Here is a 19487-nt window from a genome sequence, read left to right as displayed (position 1 = left end):
AAGGCACATAAATCCTGAGAACGATAAACGATCGACAGCGGAAAATATATGTTACAATTTTAAATATAATATAACGCGTAGATTTTTATTAATTTATTCCTACAATAAAATTATATAAATCTTAAATAATTTATAATCATACAAATTTATATAAATTTAAATAATGTCCTTTATTATTTTGCTTCTTCTGATATTATTTCATATTGCTTTTCATTATTTTGGTTCTATTATGAAAACCGCTTTTGTTGAAATAAATTGTTGTTTTGTCATTTTTTCATATATATATACATATTCATTGTTGTTTTATATTTTTGTTTAAAAATTTACTATTTTTTAAAATAATTTTTTAATTAATTTTTATTCTTTTCATTATTTCCTTTATTTCTTTCTATCGTGTATTATTTTTATGTGTTTTTTTTTATTGAATTTTGTGCTACATTCGTTTTTTAATCTTATTTTAAATATATCTAACACGTGTATCTCATTTGCATTGCTTTCTCTATTTTTATTTCATTTTTTTTCGTAGAACGATCTCTTTTATTATATGTTTTTAATTTTATGTGCTTTCTTTATCTTCAATTTATTTGTTTTGTTATTTCTTTTATTAATCATTTTATAATTCTTTCAATACCTTGATCAAATATAATCTGTATTATTAATACCTAACAAATCAAATAAAATTATTAAATTTTATTCAATATTATGTTATTATCATCATATAAATATAAGATATATATTTGGGTGCGTTCTTGTTCGTCAATTATGTTTCGCCGTTATCGCGAATCGGGTGAGGATATTTTATCCGGAATATTAATTTGGGGTTGCACAGTATAATGTATCTTACTTCATTTTATTCGTGTCACAAAAGATCTGATACAAACTTTTACTTTTCGCCGGGAAACAAAACGTGTTACGCGAACGCAAGTCTCTGGCCTCGAGGCCGCGCATTGTCTCGCTTCTCTCCATCATTCCGCGATCTTATTTTTATTTTTAAGTGATTAGACTCTTTCTTTATTTTGAGGTACTCTCGTTTTTGATTATGTTCGGAAATCGAAATTTTCCTTCGTCATGTTAGTCGCTCGTTTATTTAATTATTGTTTTGTGTTACCGGTCGCGATATTCTTGACACACGTTGCTTGTAATTTTAATTTTTATTTTGTATATATTTTATATGCTTGTGGCATTTATCGCCACATATGAATATATAAATAAAAGTGCAATTATATTTTGCTTCTTAGTATTTATTAAAATTTTTTTTAATATTAAAATTATACATGCAATTTTAACTTATTTATAATGTTTTCTTTACATAATTTACATACTTTGTGAATTTAGCCAATTTCATCGTCAAAGTTTTATGACTTTTTTGGAAAAAGTTGTTGCTGATGCAAAAAATGTAGATACTGAAATATCATTACAAACAATGAAATATTGGACTTTGGAAGAGCATTGTCCTCTCATCAAAGTAGTACGAAATTATGGTGGTCCTTGGATCGATATACATATATCGGTACAAAATTACGACACATTACAAACTGATTGCATTCCTGTAACTTTTACGACCCAGACGTATACCAATTTTAACAATTTTCCTCACTTCTGGCTATGCAAATCATGGGATTTAAATTCAACAAACTCACTTCTTGACGATGGTTGGATAATATTCAATATACAACAAATTGGTAATTATCGACCAATTGACTTATAATTATGACTTGTTACTCGTCTTTATTTTACACACACAATTGACATTATTTTATATTTTTTCTGTTTTATACATTATTATATAAAAATATGAGATATTCATTATATATCCATTATATATAACTACAATAGTTTTAAAATGCTTCGTGTAATGTTCTGTGTTCTGTATTATTATATATAATTAATAAGATATATATATGGGCGTTTTCTACGTAATATCAATATTAAAGTTATATTTTTACAAATATTTTATTCTAATAATAATAAAAATTATTTAAAAAATTAACTATATTTATAAAATTAGTATACTAATATAAGTACACAGGTGAAATATAATTTTTGTACAGTTTCATATTACAGAAATTTTTCTCATTTGTATAAAGTAATTATTATATGCATAAGCACAACTAGAATCAATTTTATTTCATGCTACACAAAAATATGTAGCATAACTTCATTTTTATTTATAATTAATTTTTAATATGTATTTGTATTTTATAAAATTTTTGATACGGTTTAAAATTATAATTCATATATATAAAAATATTAAACGAAAATGTTTGAAAATAAAGATATTAATTATAAAATTATTCAGAATAATAAAAATTGTTAAAATTTATTTATTATTCGACAGGATATTATCGCGTTAACTATGATGATGAGAATTGGCAAAGAATTTCAAATTATCTAAACTCTGATAATTTTATGAAAATTCATGTTCTTAATCGTGCCCAAATTATCGATGATGCATATCATTTAGTGATAGCAGGTCACCTCAAAGTCTCTATATTCTGGAGTATCACATCGTATTTGGGTCAAGAAGAAGATTATATAGCATGGTATCCTATGTTTAAAGCTCTGGAACACATGTTTAATACTATTCCTATAGCAATGCTGGAACCAAAAAATTATAGATTTAAGGTAATTACTAATAGATTTCAATGTAAGTGTTACATTTCAGATATTTGCATATACTCTCATTCGTCACAAAAAATTAAAATACAATCTGAAGAATATATCCAGCAACGATAAAATTTTACATATTATTACCTCGCAAATAAATGTGCAAAGAAATTCAGTTTGAATAATCACTCACGCGAAGAACAGTCCCCAAAATGTATGATTTTCACTATTATCAATAATATTGATATATGATATTGTTAGTGGATACATAGCTGGGTGCTGAAAATCTTTGTCAATGAACTATAATTATAAACTTACAAACAAAAAAATATATATTAAACTACTTTTAGAAAAGAATAAGAAACATGTTAAACAAGGTACTTGAAAGAATTGAATATGAAGAAATTCATGATATAGACGAACTTAGAATATGTTTGCGACAAGAAGCTGCAAAATGGGCATGTTTTCTCGGTGAAATTGATTGTATGGAAGAAGCCAACGATAAATTAAAACAACATCTCCAAGATCCTATAAAACACAGGTAAATTATGTTACATATTTTTAGTTTTTCTCAATCAAATTTCCTTGTAGATATCTCCTATAATGTTCAAATGAGTTAATACGAAAACCTTTAATAAGAAAATTAAATTCTATTTATATTTTAGACTTTTGCCATGGTGGAAGACATGGACATATTGTAGAGGTTTGATGATAACTACGAGATATGCGAAAACTTTTGGAACAGTGTATACTAGAGGATTGAACAAAACTGACATTAAATTTTCAGAATATTTGGCTTGCATTGAAGATACTGAGTTAATCAAAATGTATTTAACAACAATAGATAAACAGATCACTGATACAAAACAGAAAGATCAATTTCTCGTTAATAGTTTCTTACATTTTATTACGAAGCATGTGAAAAATCCAATTATATTGACGTATATATTAGATAATTTTCACAAAATAAAACCCAAGTAAAGTAACATATTTTTATAAATATTTTTACAAAAGTTTATTATATGTATTATATATATACATCTGATTTTTTTTGTTTTTAGAAATGTTAATATAATTGCAACATTAATTATTATGATTAATAACGTATATTTCGAATATTTAGCTGAGGTAAAAATTTTAACATGTTTAAATATGTATACAAAATATGATAATAATGCGATATTAATAATTATTATTTAATGTTTAAAATAATTTTGATAATGTTACAATAACGTTGTTTAGTAATAATGGTATTAAAATTATTCATTTTAGAAAATAATGACGAACGTTTACAGTATTCTAGAAACTAACTTAGTTGAAGTAAATAACACAATTAGAAGCCATCAAATAAAAGAGGTAAATTTAATAAATATAATTATAAACAGCGATAGAAAATGAAATATTGTTCTAGCTTATTACTTTCTAAAGATCATTTTTATATTTGTTTTATTAGTTATATAAACAGTTTGTTAATTTCAGTATGCAAATCTTTGTTTATAAATATGAATTCATAATGCGGAATGATATTACTATTTATTTAATTTTTTATTATTATTAATAAAACTATTTGTTTCAGATGAGTGACAATGTAATTCAACAGATATACAGTCGAATTATGGACCGGGTTTCATTTCGCAAAAAACAAATCGAGAAGCAGACACAATATATTTTGAAAGTTTTTTCTTCTAATCGGTGGATGTAAAATAAATTGCAGCTTTTTATATGTGGACATATCTCATATGAATTTTTTTCATATAATTTTTTTATTTTGTACGTACTACTTCTTTTACTGCTTTAAATATTGTTTATTTAGATGTACTATCTGATGCTTTTATATTTATATTTATAAAATTATATGAATGCATGCATCAAAATTTTCATTCTTTTGCAATCTTGTTTGAACCAGTTAAACTATATATTATTACAAAAATTAATTAATTTGTACATTTATTATTATTAATTATGTAGAATTTGTGATGGATTAGCATTTTCTTAGTTTACAATAAATAACATGACAATTCTCTCTCTCTCTCTCTCTCTCTCTCTCTCTCGTAATGTAAATCCCCATATTAATTTTAAAAAGTTATTAATATTAATATTAATATTCATAAAATTATATAGCATAACTTTAAAATTGTAGAACATAATTTAACATTCCTAGCTGAGAAAAAATAGATTTGAAAATACTGCAAAATGTGTCAATCTAAATTGTAACTTACAATTATATTTAAAAGAAATTTAAGCAAAACTAGAAAAAAAAAATATTTTAAAACGTTTGTCACAAGTTGATGGTTGCAATAAGTGCGCGTCTAACATGTGCTTCGTCCAATCAACGCGATAAATTTTAATATTATAAAATTATTTTATTATTTTATTTAACTTTCCATTATTTCGTTTCTTACTATTTTTAATGATAAATGTCGAATCTCTTTTAGCAAAGTAAAATTTGTACAACAATTTTGTAACATGAACAAAAAATTCAAAAAAGATCGGAAAACAAGTAAAATATTTTAAAATCTTTCTATAGTTCATCGATTAGAATATGAAAACGGAGCTACTATGTAATATACGCATATATTAACGTATACTTAATTCAAGATTCGTAATATTCAAATAATTTATGACACATAAAAATTTATCGAATAAAATGCCTTTAAAATTGAAAAATATTATAATTTACACATAAAAGAAAATAAATATCAGACTAAACACATGTCTGTGTGTGTAAATTTGTAGTACGCATTTTTAATAGATATTTATGATTGATTTAATACTTTAATTGATATTTGAGTAATTGTGACACTTAACATATAATACTGTAAAAAAGAAGAATCAATTATTAATTACTTCAAATTTAAATAAAAATTAATGATAATTTAATTTAATTTTTACTTATACAATTAAAATGAATTTAATGTTTTACATATTGCCAAAAATAAAAAAATGACAAGTATAAAAGAGTACCACTGCATTGGAAATATTATTAAATTAAAAAATATTTTTATTTTTATACTGCTATATAAATCATTTATATGATACAAATAAATAATTATCTGTTTTGAAAAGAATTTTTTTACATCAACACATTTAATCGATATTATTAGTATCAAATAAATGATTTTTATTATAAAAGAGTATTGAGATCGGAAAGTCACGATTTATATTCAAAATTGTATTCTATTTTGGCTTTATTCTCACAGTTTGTTTATTTAGTATATATATAATTTGAAAGATAAGTAAAACAAATTTTGAAAAACATTTTGTATTAATTTTTTACAAAAATGTTATATGAAAATATATTATGTATTCACTTTTTAAAGAAATGTTATATGAAGATATGAATTTTATCAGTTATAAATCTTTATAGTTTGGCGCATAGAGTACGATGTCATAAACAATGTATTAAAATTTTAAAATTAGATAAAATTGATATAAACAGACGAAAACATAGTACATATCGCGATTAATAAATAATCCGCGCGATTATAATATTTACGATATTATAATATATACTTATATATACAGGAGTAGGTACAGTATAAAGACACAGTATTGTACATAAAGACATGAATAATTAAAAGTATGTTTTTAACAAAAAAATATAAAGTGTTCCATTTTAAATTAAGTATTGTTGTAATTTCATAACCAAGGTTTCTTTTTCGAAAAATATACTTTATACATTATTTATAGAATTTGGAAAAGCGCGTTGCGTCGTAAGTATATGGTCTTATTTCAGATGGAACATTGTTGAGATTTGATAGTAATCATTGATTTTTAAACGTTTTATGTTTTTTTCTGACACAAATATGAAACATCTTGTAATGTATTTATCTTCCAATATTGTTTTATCTAAATAAACTTTTGCACAAAATAATGTGGATAAATTGATTGGTATAAGAAAAACATTCCAGTGATTTTAAAAAATTGCAATTCGTAGCAATGTGCAACTACATACATTTTTTAAATAATGATATATTTATAATAATTGAATTCTATTACTATTTTGTGCAAAAAATTATTGAGATAAAATTATCGAAGGTTGAGTATATGACGAGAAATTACACAATATTTTTAGCAAAAATGTTTGTTGAAATAAATCATATAAATGTGTATAAACAATGCCTAATTATTTGATTAATTGGGCAAAAGTTAAATGTGCTAAATTAAATCAACCGTTACACACAAATGCCGCCATACACTCAAATATATATGTATATATATATATATATATATATATATATATATATATATATATAACGACCTTAGAAGTTTTGTTGATTTAACACATCATATTTAGCATAAAGACACGTACGAAAATCAGTCAGTCCTTCGTGGTCTTTCGAACCACGTCGCCATAGATATAATATTGTACTTTTAATAAAGTGTGTGAATATATTATATTCTTTCAACATTGCATACTTCGAAAGCATTAATTTGCTGCAGTTTATTTTTAAAACAATATATAGTTTTAATCAATATAGTTTTTCAATTAACATTCTGTTTCGAAATATTTGGTAAGTCAGAAGAACTTTCTTACATACAAAACATGTGTCTACAAATGCTAAAAAATTTAATCATACGGTAGGACGGAATTTTATAAAATTTTCAACATATGTATAGGAATAAAGAGAATAGTTTTATTCAAAATTATTTGTAAATTTTAATTCAGAAATAATTTAAAATAATTTTATTTGTTCTTTCTTCAGCGAGTTCGCTGAGTGACATGTTATCAATGCCAATATCGATTAAGCTGTCCGTTGTTATATTTGGCTTGTTTTGATACTTTGTCTTTACCTGTTTATTATGATTCTTTCGCTCGTTGTCATATATATACATATATTCGATCGCTGACTTTCGTTCTCAATTCGATTTAATATTTTAAAATAAAATTGAAATATGAAATAAATTTTATCGCCACAGTTGAAATAATCTTGAACCCACAAAAGTTTGATATCGAATATTTTATTGTAGAATATAATATGTTCACAGTTTTTAATTTTAAGTACACTTGAGAAGGACCAAAACCCATGGTCGAAACGTTGGGTGGTGATTATTAAATATTTATTTGCCAGTAATGGTCGTAAAAATTAATTATCCTTTCAAATATATTAAAAATAAAAATTATTAAAATTTAGTTTTTACTTATTATTAAGTTGTATTTCTCAAACGTATTAGTATTCTACTATCATTATATATACAAAGAATAGAATTCAAAATAATAATTCGGCTAATTAAAATTATGATCATTTTTATAGCATCAAGCAATTGTCATCGCAAAAATTAACAACTTGACAATTGTATAATGAATAATAGAAATAATATCAAAAGCGTGCGCCAAGCGCGCTCTTGTGTCGTCTAGTGATTTAAAAAAACATCAATACTATATTTAATTTCTTTATTTGTCTTTTGCTTACAGTGTTTTACAGACCTAAAATAAATTTTTCGACACGATGATATTTTTACTATTAATTAGCGGAATAATGTATATCGTTGGGACGGCTTCTACTCCTAATCAATCGTCTTTATGCTATCAACCATCAAAATATATAAAACCAAATCATTACGATATCAAGTTTATATCATATATTGAAAAATACATTTTCTATGGAGAATACAATATTAGCATAAGCATTCTTAACAAAACGCAAAATATATTAATCAACAACATATATTCAGAAAAATTATATTTTAAAAATATAGTTTTAATTAAAAATCTAGAAAAACATCATGAGAATATTAAGTATACAGTTTATAATCCGATATATGATATTGAAGAAGACATAATTGACCTTTCTTTTAAGGATGAATTATTACCAGGAAATTACACTTTATATATTAAATATTTTGGTTTTACTGATAAAGTCTTTAAATATTTTAATGTGAAAAAAGAAACCTCGTAAGTAAATAATATATGTTTATTAAAATTAATGTGCAATGTGCAATTACATGCAACCTCGTAATTAATATATATTATTTTTGTATTAAATGTTTCAAAGATTATTATATATCATGCAATTTAAATATAAAGACTACTAATTTTATACCTTTAGTGCATATTATTACATATTACATTTAAACATTTTTAAATTCCAACATTTTGATGCTTGCTAAAAATGTTTCATTAATTTATGTTTTTTGAAATGTATAGTTTGGTAGCTGCTACTAATTTGCATATAATAGGCACCCGACAAATGTCATCGTGTTGGGATCAACAGTATTTATTCTTAAAAGCAACTTTTAACATATCTATAGGATGTAATCAATGCACGGCTTTGTCAAATATGCCATTGCGAAATACGGAAAAATTAAATGAGAACAATATATCATTGACATATTTCGATACCACACCTGCAATGTCGCCGTATTTTGCAACAATATTTGTGTTCAATTATTTATTAAGTATTGATAATTATACTCAAAAGATTAAAATGTGGTGCAGAAACGAAACTGTATTTCACATGGAATTTGCAAAAAATGTAGCTGAAGAAATCACGTTGTTGTTCAAAAATAAATGGATACTACATTCGAACATTATTTCAAATGTGACTCATGTTGCAATACCAAATTTTTCTGATAATGACATAACAGTTTTGGGACTTGTTTTGTATAAGTGAGTACAAGTACTTAAAATTACTTTAAAAATAAAATTATATATTAGTATGCAAAATTATAAAATTGAAAAACATGTACAGGGTTTGTCCGGAAAGTAATGCGTCGCATTTTTTTAAAAAAGAATTTATTGATCGCATAGGTAAAACAACTTAAAATTGTTCGAAGTATGGCCCTTCTGCGTCAATACATTTTTGCCAACGCGATTTCCATGCGTCATAAGATTTCTGGAACTCCTTGACTGGGATGCTGTTCAGGGAGGCCGTCGAAGTAGCTTGTACGTTGTCAACCGACTCGAGCTGTTGTCCTTTGAGCTCCCTTTTCAGCCGAGGAAATAAAAAAAAGTCCGCCGGAGCCAAGTCGGGACTGTAGGGCGGCTGCGGCACCGTTGCCACACCGATCCGGGTCAGGTAGGCCGTAATAACAAACTTTATCGCATAGCGTTGCTCTATCGTTCTCTCCATCACAAGTTCGACGCGACCACTAAGCAGAGGTTCACAGAATAAGCCGTCCTAACCCTCCAAGCGCATGGAAACAATTGAGCGACCTACCGTTGGAAAGCTAAGGGTACCCCCCTTCCTCCCCAACCGTGTATATCTTTAATTCTGTAAATGTGCGAAAGTATAAGTTATTGTAAAAACAACAATTTTAAATGGTAAAAATTAAAGTAAGAAAGTCGAATGTCAGTAAGATTAAACCAATGGGAATATATTTAAAACGACCATCTGGCTATTATTAATAGTGTTGATTTATTTGTGCAGCAACGTTTCGACCCTGAATTGGATCTTTTTCAGATTAATCAATACAAAGAAAATTACAATTTATATAATACAAATAAAAAATTTTAATAAATGATATACAAAGAGCAACGTCAAAAAATATATAATAAAAATATAAAAAATTATCAAAGTTAATAAATAAAAAGTAACCTGATGTTAAACGTCAATGTTAATTTATACATCTTAAATAACGAGATAGTAGGTATTTGTTTACAAACGTGATGTTAACAATGTTCACTATGAAGCGATACAAAACAAAAGAAATTTCGTTCTTTACTTCACATGTGCACTTAAACATGATTCAACATTAACTGATATAGTTATCAGAAATGTCAAATCCGAGCAAGGTGACAAAAATAACTACAATACATCTTATAAAATAATAAAACAAAATAAAAAGAAATAATTCAAAAACAGTAAAAAGAAAACAAACAAGTCAAAGATATTAAAAAGCGTTAATAATAGTGTTATAAATCGAATTAAGATTGTCTGTGTCCTTTTGCAAATTAATAGAGTCGTTGTGTCTTTTAATATAAATTATTTCACAGATTTCTCTTTTTCTAGTATTACATTTATTATGCAAAATGGACACAGACTCCCAATTAAAGTCGTGATTGTGAGTAATTATTCGGTGATTGCTGATCACCGAATAATTACTTTCATGCTTTTTAATATTGCTGCGATGTTCTTTAATACGCCGTTTCTAAATGACGCTTAGTTTGACCAATGTAACACGCCGAGCAATCCTTGCAATCAATTTTATAGACGACGTTCGTTCTTTTGTTAGATAAAAGTTTATCTTTCCTTTTTTTTATTATGCTATTGAGCCTCTTAGAAACCGTATATAAATTAATTTCTACTTTTTGTTATATGTTGACTCACACGTTTGTGAACAAATATCTACTATCTCATTATTTAAGATGTATTAATTAACATTGACGTTTAACATCAGGTTACTTTTTATTTATTAACTTTGATAATTTTTTATATTTTTATTATATATTTTTTGACTTTGTTTTTTGTACATCATTTATTAGGGTTTTTTATTTGTATTATATGATTTGTAATTTTCTTTGTATTGATTAACCTGAAGAGGACCCAATTCAGTTTCGAAACGTTGCTGCACAAATAAATCAACACCATTAATAGTAGCCAGTTGATCGTTTGAAATATTTTCTCATTAGTAAAAATTAAGTTTATTCGTATTATAACTCAAAATATTGTAGTTTATTGTTCTAATATATACAAACATAAAGGTAAACATTTTTATGCAATGTCGTATCCTTTAAGATAAATTTTAAAATTGTAATAAAGCTATAAAAGAAATGACATTTTTTTATTCATTAAAACTAAACTGCTTCATCAATGATTTACGCATTAACACAAAATCATTGTTTTATACTTAAATTAAAAATTACAAAAAATATTATTTGTTACAATTTACAATATTGATTTGCTAAATTGTACCCATGAGTTTGTAAATCGTACATCTAACAATAAAATTAAAAAATTATTACAAAAATAAAATTGTATTAACTATAAAAATACTCAGTCTAACATTTAAATATTACTTTCAGCGAAATGGATATTGTTTACGATAAAAATTTATATTCTGTTGCTCACAAAATCGAAGTAGCTCAATTAGTCGGACATAAAGTGACACAGCAATGGTTTTATAATCTGAACAATCCGTTTCGATCGTCTTCTTGGTTCAACAAAGCTCTTACTACATTGCTTGCAACATATGCTGTCAATGAGGTTATTCTAAATATTTTTAACGCTATCACCTCCCATTTTCTCGAAAACGATAACATACTTAAGCATTTATATAGCAAGATTTTTGTATATTAAATTATTCTTACAAAATGCATAAATTTTTGCTAAATTATTTTAAAAACATTTAGCAATAAATACATATGTATACAATATTGAACTGTTTTTTAAAAATAATTTTTTTAATATTTACATTCATATAAATATAATGTAAACAATGCAAAGTAAGAAAAAAAAATCTTTTTTAACACCCCCCCCCGCCCTCCCCACTTTATCTGATATTTTTAAATATTTTAGATTTTATTATTATATTTATTTGTATGTGTATTATAAAATAAAAGTGTTTCTTTTTAACATAAAAGAACCGCTAATGATATTAGTATTTTTTTCTAATGCAAGTATTTTTAGAGCGGTTATATCGATATGTTAATAATTTTTTTTTTACAGATTTATTCAGATAATCAAATAATAAATTTATTTGTTGTTCAAAATCAACATACTTCTTTTTATTTGGATGGTGATTATCGTATGTGGAATTCTACTTCACAAGATGACAGTTTATCGAAAATTCGCGAATCCATCAGAGGTATATAACGTAATATAATAAAATAATCCGCGTAAATTTTGAACTATTATTATTATAAAAATATGTGTAAAATTATAAGATATTTAATTCTTTATCTAGATTTTATTACAAAAATAATGTTATTAGAGTACACACACACACGCGCGCATATTTATGTACATTCTATAATTAATTTAAGATATATACATATACGTATATGTATATGTATATATATACATATGCCTGTGTATATATATGTATATACATATATACATATATATATATATATATATATACAAAAGGTCCGGTAGTAATCGCGCATGTGTGTAGATAATATTAATTGTTTGGTTCTTTAATATTTTGCTATCTTCGTAAAAATTAACAGAAAATTTATTTTAAAAATAAATAAAAAATTAAAAATAAAGAAATTTTTTTTAATATCACTATGTTTACATATAATCGTTATAATAAATATATATTTAAAATATATCTAATTTATATATAATTTTGATGTAAATTGTAGGACCCTTTATACTGCGCATGATGCAACATGTCTTTACCGAAGAAATATTTTGGAAAAACGTTCGCTCATATACAAATAGCACGTGAGTAAGACAATGCTTTGATATAACACACGTGCAGAAGTTAAATAATACTTTATTATACAATCAGTCGATGTGTATCGTCGAAGAATCGAGCGAGCAAATCTGTCTGCGGCGGTTAATCGGTCGTATTTAGATTCTTGTTTATGTTTCTAGAAGCCTCTTTTAATTTTCGGTTATCACTTTGTCCGACAAGTTCGTCACGGCAATCGCAGTTATTTTCGTTTTACTTATTTATCTTTTCAAAACAGAGCGAGCTAACTCACACTGCTTTGTTTGCGTCTTTTATTATATCGAATTTGTCCTAAGGCACATAAATCCTGAGAACGATAAACGATCGACAGCGGAAAATATATGTTACAATTTAAATATAATATAACGCGTAGATTTTTATTAATTTATTCCTACAATAAAATTATATAAATCTTAAATAATTTATAATCATACAAATTTATATAAATTTAAATAATGTCCTTTATTATTTTGCTTCTTCTGATATTATTTCATATTGCTTTTCATTATTTTGGTTCTATTATGAAAACCGCTTTTGTTGAAATAAATTGTTGTTTTGTCATTTTTTCATATATATATACATATTCATTGTTGTTTTATATTTTTGTTTAAAAATTTACTATTTTTTAAAATAATTTTTTAATTAATTTTTATTCTTTTATTATTTCCTTTATTTCTTTCTATCGTGTATTATTTTTATGTGTTTTTTTTTATTGAATTTTGTGCTACATTCGTTTTTTAATCTTATTTTAAATATATCTAACACGTGTATCTCTTTTGCATTGCTTTCTTTATTTTTATTTCATTTTTTTTCGTAGAACGATCTCTTTTATTATATGTTTTTAATTTTATGTGCTTTCTTTATCTTCAATTTATTTGTTTTGTTATTTCTTTTATTAATCATTTTATAACTCTTTCAATACCTTGATCAAATATAATCTGTATTATTAATACCTAACAAATCAAATAAAATTATTAAATTTTATTCAATATTATGTTATTATCATCATATAAATATAAGATATATATTTGGGTGCGTTCTTGTTCGTTAAATATGTTTCGCCGTTATCGCGGATCGGGTGAAAATATTTTATCCGGAATATTAATTTGGGGTTGCACAGTATAATGTATCTTACTTCATTTTATTCGTGTCACAAAAGATCTGATACAAACTTTTACTTTTCGCCGGGAAACAAAACGTGTTACGCGAACGCAAGTCTCTGGCCTCGAGGCCGCGCATTGTCTCGCTTCTCTCCATCATTCCGCGATCTTATTTTTATTTTTAGGTGATTAGACTCTATCTTTATTTTGAGGTACTCTCGTTTTTGATTATGTTCGGAAATCGAAATTTTCCTTCGTCATGTTAGTCGCTCGTTTATTTATTTATTGTTTTGTGTTACCGGTCGCGATATTCTTGACACACGTTGCTTGTAATTTTAATTTTTATTTTGTATATATTTTATATGCTTGTGGCATTTATCGCCACATATAAATATATAAATAAAAGTGCAATTATATTTTGCTTCTTAGTATTTATTAAAATTTTTTTTAATATTAAAATTATACATACAATTTTAATATATTTATATTGTTTTCTTTACATAATTTACATACTTTGTGAATTTAGCCAATTTCATCGTCAAAGTTTTATGACTTTTTTGGAAAAAGTTGTTGCTGATGCAAAAAATGTAGATACTGAAATATCATTACAAACAATGAAATATTGGACTTTGGAAGAGCATTGTCCTCTCATCAAAGTAGTACGAAATTATGGTGGTCCTTGGATCGATATACATATATCGGTACAAAATTACGACACATTACAAACTGATTGCATTCCTGTAACTTTTACGACCCAGACGTATACCAATTTTAACAATTTTCCTCACTTCTGGCTATGCAAATCATGGGATTTAAATTCAACAAACTCACTTCTTGACGATGGTTGGATAATATTCAATATACAACAAATTGGTAATTATCGACCAATTGACTTATAATTATGACTTGTTACTCGTCTTTATTTTACACACACAATTGACATTATTTTATATTTTTTCTGTTTTATACATTATTATATAAAAATATGAGATATTCATTATATATTCATTATATATAACTACAATAGTTTTAAAATGCTTCGTGTAATGTTCTGTGTTCTGTATTATTATATATAATTAATAAGATATATATATGGGCGTTTTCTACGTAATATCAATATTAAAGTTATATTTTTACAAATATTTTATTCTAATAATAATAAAAATTATTTAAAAAATTAACTATATTTATAAAATTAGTATACTAATATAAGTACACAGGTGAAATATAATTTTTGTACAGTTTCATATTACAGAAATTTTTCTCATTTGTATAAAGTAATTATTATATGCATAAGCACAACTAGAATCAATTTTATTTCATGCTACACAAAAATATGTAGCATAACTTCATTTTTATTTATAATTAATTTTTAATATGTATTTGTATTTTATAAAATTTTTGATACGGTTTAAAATTATAATTCATATATATAAAAATATGAAACGAAAATGTTTGAAAATAAAGATATTAATTATAAAATTATTCAGAATAATAAAAATTGTTCAAATTTATTTATTATTCGACAGGATATTACCGCGTTAACTATGATGATGAGAATTGGCAAAGAATTTCAAATTATCTAAACTCTGATAATTTTACGAAAATTCATGTTCTTAATCGTGCCCAAATTATCGATGATGCATATCATTTAGTGATAGCAGGTCACCTCAAAGTCTCTATATTCTGGAGTATCACATCGTATTTGGGTCAAGAAGAAGATTATATAGCATGGTATCCTATGTTTAAAGCTCTGGAACACATGTTTAATACTATTCCTATAGCAATGCTGGAACCAAAAAATTATAGATTTAAGGTAATTACTAATAGATTTCAATGTAAGTGTTACATTTCAGATATTTGCATATACTCTCATTCGTCACAAAAAATTAAAACACAATCTGAAGAATATATCCAGCAACGATAAAATTTTACATATTATTACCTCGCAAATAAATGTGCAAAGAAATTCAGTTTGAATAATCACTCACGCGAAGAACAGTCCCCAAAATGTATGATTTTCACTATTATCAATAATATTGATATATGATATTGTTAGTGGATACATAGCTGAGTGCTGAAAATCTTTGTCAATGAACTATAATTATAAACTTACAAACAAAAAAATATATATTAAACTACTTTTAGAATAGAATAAGAAACATGTTAAACAAGTTACTTGCAAAAATCAAATATGAAGAAATTGATGATGCAGACGAACTTAGAATATGTTTACGACAAGAAGCTGCAAGATGGGCATGTTTCCTCGGTGACATCACTTGTATGAAGAAAGCGAAAAATAAATTAGAACAACATCTCCAAGATCCTATAAAACACAGGTAAATTATGTTACATATTTTTAGTTTTTCTCAATCAAATTTTTTTGTAGATATCTCCTATAATGTTCAAATGAGTTGATACGCCAATCTTTAATAATAAAATTAAATTTTTTTGTATTTTAGACTTTTGCCATGGTGGACGGCATGGACATATTGTAGAGGTTTGATGATAACTACTATGAATGAGACCACTCTTGAATTAATGTATATTAGAAAAGTGGAAGCAACTGACATTAAATTTTCAGAATACATGGCTTGCATAAACTATACTGATTTCATCAAAATGTATTTATTTCATAAACAGCACTCTAATACAAGAGAGGAAGATCAATTTCTCGTTAACAGTTTCTTACATTTTATTACGAAGCATGCGAAGAATCCAATTATACTGCAGTATATAGTCCAGAATTTTAACGAAATAAAACTAAAGTAAAGTAACATATTTTTATAAATATTTTGTACAAAAGTTTATTATATGTATTATATATATACATTTTTTTGTTTTTAGAAATGTTAATATAATTGCAGCATTAATTATTATGATTAATAACGTATATTCCGAATATTTAGCTGAGGTAAAAATTTTAACATGTTTAAATATGTATACAAAATATGATAATAATGCGATATTAATAATTATTATTTAATGTTTAAAATATTTTGATAATGTTACCATAACGTTGTTTATTAATAATGGTATTGAAATTATACATTTTAGAAAATAATGATGAACGCTTACAGTATTCTAGAAACTAACTTAGTTGAAGTAAATAACACAATTAGAAGACATCAAAAGAAGACGGTAAATTTAATAAATATTATTATAAAAAGCAAAAGAAAATAAAATATTGTTCTAGCTTATTAATTTCTAAATATCATTTTTATATTTGTTTTATTTGTTATATAAACAGTATATTAATTTCAGTATGCAAATCTTTGTTTATAAATATTATTTTATAATGCGGAATGAGATTACTATTTATTTTATTTTTTATTATTATTAATAAAACTATTTGTTTCAGATAAGTGACAATGTGATTAAAGAGATATACAGCCAAATTAAAATCCGGGTTTCATTTCGCAAAAAACAAATCGAGAAGCAGAGACAATATTTTGAAAGGTTTTTCTTCTAATCGGTGGATGTAAAATAAATTGCAGCTTTATATATGTGGACATACCTCATATGAATTTTTTTCATATAATTTTTTTATTTTGTACGTACTACTTCTTTTACTGCTTTAAATATTGTTTATTTAGATGTACTATCTGATGCTTTTATATTTATATTTATAAAACTATATGAATGCATGCATCAAAATTTTCATTCTTTTGCAATCTTGTTTGAACCAGTTAAACTATATATTATTACAAAAATTAATTAATTTGTACATTTATTATTATTAATTATGTAGAATTTGTGATGGATTAGCATTTTCTTAGTTTACAATAAATAACATGACAATTCTCTCTCTCTCTCTCTCTCTCTCTCTCTCTCTCTCTCTCTCGTAATGTAAATCCCCATATTAATTTTAAAAAGTTATTAATATTAATATTAATATTCATAAAATTATATAGCATAACTTTAAAACTGTAGAACATAATTTAACATTCCTAGCTGAGAAAAAATAGATTTAAAAATACTGCAAAATGTGTCAATCTAAATTGTAACTTACAATTATATTTAAAAGAGATTTAAGCAAAACTAGAAAAAAAAAAATGTTTTAAAACGTTTGTCACAAGTTGATGGTTGCAATAAGTGCGCGTCTAACATGTGCTTCGTCCAATCAACGCGATAAATTTTAATATTATAAAATTATTTTATTTAACTTTCCATTATTTCGTTTCTTACTATTTTTAATGATAAATGTCGAATCTCTTTTAGCAAAGTAAAATTTGTACAACAATTTTGTAACAAGAACAAAAAATTTGAAAAAGATCGGAAAACAATTAAAATATTTTAAAACCTTTCTGTAGTTCATCGATTAGAATATGAAAACGGAGCTATACTATGTAATATACGCACATATTAACGTATACTTAATTCAAGATTCGTAATATTCAAATAATTTATGACACATAAAAATTTATCGAATAAAATGCCTTTAAAATTGAAAAATATTATAATTTACACATAAAAGAAAATAAATATCAGACTAAACACATGTCTGTGTGTGTAAATTTGTAGTACGCATTTTTAATAGATATTTATGATTGATTTAATACTTTAATTGATATTTGAGTAATTGTGACACTTAACATATAATACTGTAAAAAAGAAGAATCAATTATTATAACTTCTTTAGACATTTAAATAAAAATTAATGATAATTTAATTTAATTTTTACTTATACAATTAAAATCAATTTAATGTTTTATATGTTGCCAAGAATAAAAAAAGTTGACAAGTATAAAAGAGTATCACTGCATTGGAATTATTATTAAATAAAAAAATATTTTTATTTTTATACTGTTATATAAATCATTTATTTGATACAAATAAATATTTATCTGTTTTGAAAAGAATTTTCTTACATCAAACATTAAATGTTTTTCACATTTAATCGATATTATTAGTTTCAAATAAATGATTTTTATTATGAAAGAGTGTTGAAATCGGAAAATCACGATTTATATTCAAAATTGTATTCTATTCTAGCTTTATTCTCACAATTTGTTTATTTAATATATATATAATTTGAAAAATAAGTAAAACAAATTTTGATAAATATTTTGTAATAACTTTTTACAAAAATGTTAAATAAAGATAATAATTTAATCAGTTATAAATTTTTATGGTTTCGCGCATAGAGTACGATGTCATAAACAAAGTATTAAAATTTTAAAATTAGAAAAAATTAATAAAAAAAAGACAAAAAATAGTACATATCGCGATTAATAAGAAATCGATTATAATATTCACGATATTATAATATATACTTATACATACAGAAGTAGGTACAGTATAAAGACACAGTATTGTACATAAAAACATGTATAATTAAATGTATGTTTCTAACAAAAAAATATAAAGTGTCCCATTTTAAAATAAATATTGTTGTAATTTCATAATCAAGGTTTCTCTTTCGAAAAATATACTTTA

General features: G+C 24.5%; 2 protein-coding genes across 4 annotated transcripts in view; both read left to right on the top strand.

Moving 5' to 3' along the window:
• LOC114945737 (aminopeptidase N-like) overlaps nt 1-4630 on the top strand; it is a 47503-nt gene extending 42873 nt beyond the window's left edge. For both annotated transcript variants that reach the window (XM_085482983.1, XM_085482985.1), the window contains 7 exons: nt 1336-1682; nt 2339-2625; nt 2958-3148; nt 3273-3584; nt 3669-3735; nt 3880-3963; nt 4184-4630. In XM_085482983.1, the coding sequence (XP_085339109.1) occupies nt 1336-1682; nt 2339-2625; nt 2958-3148; nt 3273-3584; nt 3669-3735; nt 3880-3963; nt 4184-4309 (1414 nt within the window). In that variant the 3' untranslated portion in view covers nt 4310-4630. The remainder of the gene's footprint in view (nt 1-1335; nt 1683-2338; nt 2626-2957; nt 3149-3272; nt 3585-3668; nt 3736-3879; nt 3964-4183) is intronic.
• A 2316-nt stretch (nt 4631-6946) lies between these two features.
• LOC114932336 (aminopeptidase N-like) lies at nt 6947-17646 on the top strand. 2 transcript variants are annotated; one of them, XM_085482988.1, is made up of 13 exons: nt 6947-7121; nt 8024-8503; nt 8756-9217; nt 11573-11753; nt 12216-12354; nt 12857-12938; nt 14575-14921; nt 15578-15864; nt 16197-16387; nt 16511-16816; nt 16896-16962; nt 17106-17189; nt 17410-17646. In XM_085482988.1, exons 2-13 carry the CDS (start codon nt 8058-8060, stop codon nt 17518-17520), a joined length of 2703 nt encoding a protein of 900 aa, XP_085339114.1. In that variant the 5' UTR covers nt 6947-7121; nt 8024-8057; the 3' UTR covers nt 17521-17646. The 2 variants fall into 2 exon arrangements, with proteins under 2 accessions (XP_085339114.1, XP_085339115.1); XM_085482989.1 differs by lacking the exon at nt 8024-8503.
• The last annotated feature ends 1841 nt before the right edge of the window (nt 17647-19487 follow it).

Source organism: Nylanderia fulva, unplaced genomic scaffold (genome assembly GCF_048542155.1).
Source record: "Nylanderia fulva isolate GAGA-0341 unplaced genomic scaffold, ASM4854215v1 Scaffold224, whole genome shotgun sequence".
In the NCBI taxonomy this organism is placed as follows: domain Eukaryota; kingdom Metazoa; phylum Arthropoda; class Insecta; order Hymenoptera; family Formicidae; genus Nylanderia; species Nylanderia fulva.
The sequence above is the reverse complement of the archived record's forward strand: the minus strand, read 5'-3'. Positions and strand labels throughout refer to the sequence as shown.

Excerpts from the sequence above, each read along its gene's own strand:
- LOC114932336 (XM_085482988.1), top strand. The coding sequence starts at position 8,058 with ATGATATTTTTACTATTAATTAGCGGAATAATGTATATCGTTGGGACG. Across the intron at positions 15,865-16,196 it reads CAAAAAATTATAGATTTAAG|AATAGAATAAGAAACATGTT; the intron begins GTAATTACTAAT and ends AACTACTTTTAG. Across the intron at positions 16,963-17,105 it reads ATTCCGAATATTTAGCTGAG|AAAATAATGATGAACGCTTA; the intron begins GTAAAAATTTTA and ends TATACATTTTAG.